Here is a 9384-nt window from a genome sequence, read left to right as displayed (position 1 = left end):
ACTCCATTTTGTTGTGGAGTATATCTAGCTGTCATTTGATGTTGAATACCATGCTTCTTTAAAAAATCATCACACACAATATATTCTGTACCTCTATCAGTTCTTAAGATTTTGATTTCAAGTCCACTTTGTTTTTCAACAAATAATTTAAATTGCTTGAAAATATCACATGCTTCTGACTTTTGATGTAGAGGATAAACCCAAGTTTTTCGACTCAAATCATCGATAAAAGTAATAAAATACTTATTACCTCCAAGTGATGGTACTTCCACTGTGCACAAATCTGAATGTATAAGTTCTAACTGTTTTGTGGCTCTCCATGACTTGCCTACAGGAAAAGGTTCTCTATGCTTCTTGCCAATTAAACAAGTCTCACAAACATGATTAGACTTCACAATATCAGGCAACTCAAAAACAAGCTTCTTTCTTGCTAAATAATTTAATCTAGAAAAATGAAAATGCCCAAAGCGCATATGCCACAACCAATTATCATCCAAAATCTCAGAATTAAAGCAAGAAAGAAATTTATGCTGAATTTTCAAAGGAAATAATCTATTCTGAGACATTTTTACCTTTGCTATCAACTTCCCATTTCCATATGTTATGATGCAATACCCCTGAATAATGCATATTTTATAACCCTTTTCTGATAATTGTCCCATACTTAATAAGTTTTGGTGAAGTTCTGGAACATAAAAGACATCAGATATAAAATTTTGAGAACCATCCTTCAACTGGATATAAATTTTACCTTTTCCCAATATTGGTACTTTTGTCTTATTTCCAAAAGTAACCTCTGATTGAATTGATTCATCTAATTCCGAGAATAACTCTCTTCTTCCACACATATGGTTACTACATCCAGTATCCAAAAATCATACGTTCTCATTTGCAGGTAAACTATTACTAGCCAAAAGTAAAGTCTCAGATTCATTAGAGTCCTCACCATAATTTCCAGCAATGTTTGCCTGGTTGCCATGATTGTTGAATTTCTTGTATCTACAATCTGCAATTTTGTGCCCATATTTTCCACAATTATAGCAGTGAGCCGAAAACCTCTCTTGCATGGCATTATCTCCACTTCTTCCTTGATTTGAGTAGTTACCTCGACCTCTTCCTCTATATCCTCTTCTTGCTCTTCCGCGACCTCTATTGAATCCTCCTCCTCTTTGACTCGAGTCAGTCGTGTTAAGAGTAACCTGACTCTTAAAGCTTCTTCATTTGCTGGTGTTTCCATCTTTGCTTCGATCCCGTCAATATGGCTTTCTATCATATCTTTTAATTTCGCAATTGTCGGCTGCTCAATGTCATGTGATTCTTGAATTGAGGCCACCACATGATCATACTTCAATGGTATGGTTCGATATTATCACCATATAATCTCATTTTATTGACAAGATCAGTAAGACGTGAAAAATAATGCTCAACTGTTTCTGTAGATGACATCTCGCATCGATCAGATAACCTTCGTAGCGATTGCAACTTGGATTTTTGTGCTCGATCAACTCCTTTGTATGACAATTTTAAGGTGTCCCACGCCTCCTTTGCCGTCTTGGCATTTGCAATCAAACCAAAAATTGAATAATCAACTCCTTGATGAATTTGTCCCAACGCAAGTTGATCTCGACGTTGAGAGTTTGCATCGGCTCCTTCTGAAAGACCTGAATCAATAGAGCTCCAAAGATTTTGAGCTTTTAAATGTGTAGACATCATTATCTGCCAATAATTATAATCGAGCTTCCCATCTAATTTGGGACCAGACCAAACAACATTAAAATTGTTTGTCATATTTTACTACAAAAAAAAAAACGAGCTAGAAGGTTACCGGCTCTGATACCACTTTGATAACACTCAAATGAAGAAGAGTCAAAGAAAATACCTGATAGCACTTAGATGAATAAGAGAAAGATAGCAGAGAATTAATGTACTATTGGTTTCTCATTAAAAGTTCATACAAAGCATAGGCTATACATATGTCTTTATATAGCAGTAAGAAAAAACAATCCGATCCTAAAATTATGCATCTAGATCTAGCCTTAGCCTTTCATTTATTCAAAGCATATCCATTAAATACGAATATATTCTATCTTAATTATGACTTGATTTAAATAATACAACATCATCATAATGAGAATATAACTAATATACAGCGTGCACGGTGGGCCGCAGACCAGTTTGGATATATGAAAATGATTTCCCTGACATATTTGGTTGCTTGTGCTGTAGCAGAGGGTTGATTTCAAAATTATCATATGTTATAAATCTCTGCCCGATTCACAATTCCTCAGCTCAGAAATAAGTCAAATAGAGGTACTTTACAGGTGGGTAAGTAAAAAAAAACAGAGCTCATTCTCACATCAATAGCCTAAAACTGCTCCAGCCCTTTGGAGGAGCACTTCCCTTGGTAAGAAAAAAGGCAAGCCACCTTTGCAGCTATAACCCCGTGTTACACAGACAGTTTGATTCATATATATTTATATCTATATACAGTTTTTAGATTAAGCAGGTCCGATCAAATCCTTCCTGAGACTTGTTGTTAGAGAGGGGCCTTCGCACTGCAAGCTCCGATAACAATACCGCCGAACAACCACAACTATGTTTCATCTTAAATGCCAACATCGTTAGTGCTCCAAATACATGTAGATGAATTATATTTGGTGAAACTCCCGGTAGTCCTTGAAAGATTCAATATGGTGTCGCACAAACAAATTGGAATATGAGAAATCCCAGCAGCCCCGCCAGGTTTGTCTCCCAGATTATTTGGTCTGCAATTTTTGCTAAAAAGAAGAAACAAGATCAGCGACTGCAGGCATGAATATTATTAAATTATATAGAGAAGTTAAAAAGGGAAAGGTTAACCGCTGGCTTATTATCTTGTCAATGTTCACAATTGTCACATCCTGACCCGTTGTTAATCGTGAGTTTTATTTTGACATTTTCCCAACAATAGCACTGTGCAAGAAGTGCTATTAGAAATTTTCTTGACTGATTCCCAATTTTTCTTTGCAATATAATTGGTTTAGATTATTTTTTGACAATTGAATCCACACCATATAAATCTAACCATCTGTCACTTCAAGGTCTTGAATTTCATCTGTGTAAATCTGATCTCTCAGCATTTCTAAGCTGAAACATATTGATATAAGCTTCATACATTGAACTAAAATGCAACAAAGCCCCATGTTTCTTACCAGAAGGGAAAGAGCTACCTAAAGATGTGATGTAGGGGAGAAAATTTCTGGAGAAAATATAGGAAGTTGGGCATCTGTCCTTAATATTGAGCTTATATATTCTCGTAATCTTCTTAATATAAGGAAGACGCGGCCCAACAAAAAAAAAAGTAAAAACTTTAAAATATTTTAAAATCTATAAATTGAGAAATTGTAGACCTGATATTAAGAAGGCAAAAAAAAAGGACAGCCCGGTGCACGAAGTTCCCGCCATGCGGGGTCACGGGGAAAGATCCATTGTACGCGGTCTTACCTTGCTTTTTGCAAGAGGTTATTTCCAGGATTCGAATCCGTGACCTTTTGGTCACATGGCAACATTTTACCTGATATTAAGAAGGCATTAACAGAAGAGAGAGAGAGAGAGAGAGAGAGAGAGATTAACAAAAGATATTATGGTAGAATGAAACAACAACCAAATGTTATAATGATAGAAAGAAAAAGTATGAGAATCGAGATTTCAAAGCTTGAGATGAGACTAAGAGCGGGTTTGGATAAGGGATGAGAGGGGAGTTGCATATATAGAAAAATTTTGCGATTTTTTGAATTTTTAAAGGTATTTTGATATTTTTATTGTCAAATTGCAATATGTCCTTATGATTTTTTTAAAAAATGTTTATAGGGTTGTTTTAGTCATTTGGAGCAGTTAAAATATGAATTTTGTGGGATAATCCAGCAGGTCCATTCTCAGGTGGTGCTCAGCTTGGCTCGTGGGCTATACCATGCAGCCACAAAATGGGCCAGGCCGTTGGCAGCACAAGCATGTTTTTTATATGGGTGGAACATGAGTTTTGTAAAATGTACATCGCCTTTTTGTTATAGCCAACATGCTCAAAAAGGTCTGAGGGCATCTAAAGAAACTGAGCTCCTAGATAAGATAGGTAGGAAGGAATTTTAATTAGTTTACATAACCAGGAGTATGTGTAACATATAAATGTGTCACATTGAAAATTAATGAAGCTGAACCTTTTTCATTTACAGTTTTCCCTTTATATGGATTGCACATGTAATAAATCACTATGACTATATATCCATCCAGCTATTAATTGTCGAAACACAGTATATAACTAACCTTCTTATATGACTTTAGATCATCTGGAAGCATGCCTTTACTATCTATAATTAATGAGCAGATAACAAGTCCCAAACAACCATAATGATCAAGTTATTTGGGTTTAGACACACTAGAATTAAAATAAGCTTATAATGTATGCAAACTAAAGTAGCAGCAGGAGAAAAACAATGACAAATTACACAAGTACTTGAAACTTAAGATAACAAATAGCAATCTATCACATTCCCGCATCCCTTTAAAGTGAAGGTTATAATGCAAAGAGACTATAGAATTGAATCGTAGATTAACATTCAATATGTTAGAAAGATGAACAAGAAATTGAAAATGCAAAGGTTTGATAAAGATCATGGAATACAGTAAATATATCAAAACATGGAATACAGTAAATATATCAAAACATGGAATACAATAAATGCATAGAAAAGAAGAAACTGAATAAGAAAACAATATTCATTTTTTCTAATTAATTTCAAATATGTTAGATTTCAACCATTTAATTGAATGATTTAGATTCACTATTTAGAACAATTCATGTTTAGAATCAATATGGAAACAAATCTGTAATGCCTCTTTCCAACAAAAACAGAGTAAATAATTATAAGAAATAACTTACATCCAGAAGACAGTGATATAAATGATGACAAAGGAGCTGCAAGCAATCCCTCACCACCTCCACTACCTGGGATTGAACTGGAAGCATGGCTAACTGGAGCTAGTGAGGGTTCTCGAGCCACTTTGGGATTAGGCTTCATCACTTCATGGCTTGAGGGAGCAGCCAAATTTGGCGAGTGTTCTGAATAAATAGGAGGAAAGTTTGGTGGTTCAGTACTTGGTGAAGGTACAGGTACATTTACAGCATGAAACTGTGGCTGGTGTGACTTGATACCAACATTAGGGGCTGGTGGATAAGCCCCTGGACTATGTGATGGCAAAGTATGACTGTAGAAACATGGAGGCTGTTCATAGTGATTATTCAACAGAGCAGGAGCAGATGCTGGCACAGGTGAGGAAATAGATATTAATGAAGGAGGTTCAGCAGATACAATGCCATCAGATGGAGAAGGAGATGGACTGGGGGGTAGCGATGAGATTGAGTTCTCAAGGTATGATGATAACTGCACTTGCTTCACTTTTCCAAAAACAGAGTTATTAAGGCCAAGATTGTTGGAATCCGGCCCTGTGATGAACTGAGCTAGTTGCCTCATTCTATCTGGTAAAAGATTGCCACTCCCAATATCTGATAGAACAGAAGCCTCAATGGTAACTGGTGATGCCACTGTGGAACCATCACTATTCATAAGCTTTACATATGCATTCTGCACATACAGAAAATGTGTGTTAGTCTTTTAATAGATAAGAATAAGCGCAACATCAAAAACATATTGATTGTATCAGGATGAGCACCTCATTAGAAGTCAAATTCAATCCAAATTTAAGTTCAGCCTTCAAACTGTCCATGTTCTTCAAAATTTCTTCAATGCTGTTATTTAATTTGAAGTCAAACAGGGTTTGTGCTATTTCCCAAATTGAAGCTGACTGTGAAGGCACCACAGTGATCCCTCCAGGAAACTTCAAAAGCTCAAAAGATGATGGATCACCAAAAAATGATGATGTCCAAGTTATATTAATTTGCTTAAGAACCAGATCTATCAAAGTAGATCTCAAAATACTGAGTGCTGCAGAGTTTATTGAGGCATTTTTTGGTTCAGGAAGAAAACCAAAGGTTACATATGTAGAGTTTTCTGGAGTTAAGGGATGCATGGAAATAATTGAAACCTGTTAAGATGACCCGATTGATGTTAAAAAAAAATAACAAGAAAATTGAGGACAACAGACACAGATAATAGAAACAAAATGAAGATGAACCTTTGTGTTTGGAATACCAATTTCTTCAAAAATTTCATACTCTAATCTTGCAGCAGCAGTAACAAGTGCTGAAATTGGTTTTTGCAAAATGAAACTCGCCTGTATTTCAGCTGAAAAATAATCAAGGAAAGCATATTATTCAATACTAAATATCTTGACCTTCCTCCATCTTTATGTAATTAAAAAACAAATGATGCAGGGTCAAATAACAGTAGAAGATTTTGAATAACAAAAAAACGCAGACTATAAGGTTATGTATGAACAAGCACCACCTCTCAACTATGAATCATCTACATACTCGTATTAATCAATTCTCAAAAGTATAACCAGGCCAAGTTACTTTGAGTTAAAGCTAGTGTATATCTAGGTACCGTCTGAACCTGATTATGTTTAGGTACTAGGCTCAAATTAAGGCTTATGCTATCTAAATTTTGAATACAGGTAACTAAATACCTTAGGGAGCGTTTGGTTTGTTTGCATTTTCATTTTCATTTTCAAAAAACCGTATTTTTTAGTTTTTTGGAAAATGACTTTTCCACATTTTTCATTTTCTTAGAAAATGCTCTCTCTTTTTCTAGAAAACAAACATGGAAAATGCAAATCAAACGTATTTTCCATTTTCTCAGAAAATGAAAAAAGAAAACAACATGGAAAATACACATCAAACGCTCTCTTAGATTTCAAGAATGACTAATATCATTTTTAAGCATCAAAATTTGTAGTCAGCCTATCGAAACCACATTATTCATAATGCATACAGACAGGAAATCTTACAAATAGCATTGTCTTCTCCCATTTGATGCCAAATTACAAAACCACCTACGAGGTACATCTAAGATGAACCCTTTAGTGATTAAGGATAACATGTCTTCTCCCATTTAAGCATCCAATTGGCACCAGATATTTTTTCCATTTCCCGCTGCAGTGATTAAGGATAACATGTCTATTTGCAAACTGAACCCCTTACATGTCACCTAGAGTTTATTGAAGTGGCGACGCAGAAATATACAGTGCAAAACCTAAAAAAGAGATCCTTTTGCCACAATATAATAGATTTCACCTTATCTGCAGCAGAAGACCCCCAAAATTCGAAGGCCTAAATCCAACTGAAACCTCAAAAAAGGATCAATAGAGCACGAACACGTATCCCACCGACAAAACCATAACATTCAAACTCCGATTCACCGACCCGTAGCCAACAAACAAAATCAGGAAACGAAGCTCACCGTGAACGCTTCCGGAGTCATCTGAAACGAAACCAGATCGATGGGCGCGAAAAAGAGGCAGCCAGAAGACGGCGGAGAGCAGCACTGCAGCACTGAGGACAAGCACGAGGAGGCATCTAGCGGAGAGGGCACGGCAGATCCAAGCAGTGCCTCTCCATCCGGAAGCAGCGGCGGCGGCGGCGTCGGACCCTAGATCGGGGACCTCGACGCGGACTTCCTCGGGCTTCCCCATTTAGAGGGCATCGGAAGCAACCAACTCGATCGGAGGAGAGCGATTGGTCGGGCGGCAGTAGCAGCGAGCAGAAGAGAAGAGCGGAAGAAGGCGGCGAAAGGAGCAGAAGGAGCACCCAACAGAAGGAGCCCAGTTCCTCTCACGGTCTGTGGGGGAAGAGGCGTGCTCCTGACTTTAACATATTACTAAAAATAAGATTTATACATTAAAATAATTGAAATTTAACAAATAATGATAAATATTTACTTTTATTTAGTTTTATATTTTTATTCGTGTGTTCGAGAAAAAGAAAAGGTCCAATTGTCCAAATCAGAAATCACAGTATCCTTGATGGTTGGCAGGAAAGTGATTAATTTAATATTTATTTATTCTTTTTTTAAAAAAAATCTATCGATAAATATAAACGGTCCAAACTTAAAGCTTAAGCTTTAGTTATTCGACCCTTCCAGCTCCGTGAGTTTGACGAAACTCCACTTTCACCGATGCGGAAGAAAAGTAAATGGCACCTTCCCAAGCACAGGACAGTTTCTTTAATAGCTTTAGATCTAAGTATTATTCTTGTCAAATTTTGGTGAAAAAATAATTATTGTTTTATGCGTTAATTTCGTAATTGATACTTTACAGTTGCTGAATTCTTAAAAAAAAAAATCCGCATCTCACTTTCAAAATTTCTAATACCCCTGCCATCCGCGCATTATCTTTTTCTAAACAGCTTTTTACCAGGGGCGACTAAAATTTTATTTTAGTCTCATCCTTATTTTATATTAGGCCATAGCATTTATAATAATTTTATTTCAATTCTTATTTTTTCCTATTAAATTATCAAAAATTTTAATTAAATCTAAATTTTCTCTTATGTGTGGCTTCATCTCCTTATAGGCAAATGCTTTATCTACCATGAGAGCAGCCATTGTCGTCGCCTTCCTTATCCCTCCTCGCATGTGTCTAGCCATGACTTGACTAGCATAACCGCGACAAATCTTCTCCTTATTAGCGCGCTATATTTGTGGGACACTGTCGGAGCAGTAGTCGCGACCCTACTGTCGCTATCTTCCTTCCTGACCACCATAGCATCACATTCATTACTTTTCCCGTTGATAATTTATCATCGTTACTCTCCCTGCCACAAGTGACGCCAACTCCGCCCTATCATCATGACTCGGCTGCAATCATCGTTGTCGGAATACTAATGTCGACGATCAACCCCAGGTAATTTGAAATCTTTGCTACGCCCCTACTTTTTATTGAAGCCAAGTTTCCAAAATGTTCGAATCATATATCATAATTTTAAAATTACCAAATCACTTACCCACTTTCCATTTACTCTCATCCTCAAATCAATTTGACAAGAAAAACAAATCATCCTACTTATTTTTTTTCCAAACAAATAGATTTTATTCTATTTGAAAATTATATCAATAGATTTTAGCCAAAATAGGTTGATAGACTTAGAGATATTGAAATGACATAAAATCAGTTCTCATGTGTTCGTCTAGTTCTCCTGATTGTAACAATGTTATCCAACATCAATTTGACGCAATATATTGAGAGCAATGATTTTTTAAATATGAATATATTCAAAAAATTAATTTTTGTTTTAAAAAATCATTGTTCTCACTATATTCGCTCACATTAATGTTTGATAACATTTTTACAATCAGGAGAACTAGATGAACACATAAAAACTGATTTCATGTCATTTCGAGCTCTCTAGGTACATCAGCCAGTTTCAATCGAAATCGACTGATAGACTTATAT

The 9384-nt window shown here is 36.0% G+C and overlaps 1 protein-coding gene across 2 annotated transcripts; it reads right to left on the bottom strand.

The window, feature by feature from the left end:
- Positions 1 to 2233: 2233 nt before the first annotated feature.
- On the bottom strand, positions 2234 to 7790 carry LOC121985267 (formin-like protein 18). Of its 2 annotated transcripts, none has more exons than XM_042538609.1 (5): positions 7395 to 7790; positions 6169 to 6278; positions 5707 to 6078; positions 4916 to 5618; positions 2234 to 2777 (listed from the first exon to the last, which is right to left on the bottom strand). In XM_042538609.1, exons 1-5 carry the CDS (start codon positions 7624 to 7626, stop codon positions 2686 to 2688), a joined length of 1509 nt encoding a protein of 502 aa, XP_042394543.1. In that variant the 5' UTR covers positions 7627 to 7790; the 3' UTR covers positions 2234 to 2685. The 2 variants fall into 2 exon arrangements, with proteins under 2 accessions (XP_042394543.1, XP_042394544.1); XM_042538610.1 differs by lacking the exon at positions 7395 to 7790 and adding an exon at positions 6943 to 7375.
- Between the last annotated feature and the right edge of the window lie 1594 nt (positions 7791 to 9384).

The sequence above is a fragment of the Zingiber officinale genome, chromosome 5B (assembly GCF_018446385.1).
Source record: "Zingiber officinale cultivar Zhangliang chromosome 5B, Zo_v1.1, whole genome shotgun sequence".
NCBI classification, from domain to species: Eukaryota; Viridiplantae; Streptophyta; class Magnoliopsida; order Zingiberales; family Zingiberaceae; genus Zingiber; species Zingiber officinale.
This window is presented reverse-complemented; position numbering and strand designations above follow the sequence as displayed.

What these genes read in the sequence shown, in the direction of transcription:
- LOC121985267 (XM_042538609.1), bottom strand. Translation starts at nt 7,626, where the DNA reads ATGGGGAAGCCCGAGGAAGTCCGCGTCGAGGTCCCCGATCTAGGGTCC. An exon ending in TGACTCCGGAAGCGTTCACG is followed by an intron (nt 6,279 to 7,394) that starts GTGAGCTTCGTT and finishes ATTATTTTTCAG; the next exon opens with CTGAAATACAGGCGAGTTTC. An exon ending in TATATCACTGTCTTCTGGAT is followed by an intron (nt 2,778 to 4,915) that starts GTAAGTTATTTC and finishes TCTTCTTTTTAG; the next exon opens with CAAAAATTGCAGACCAAATA.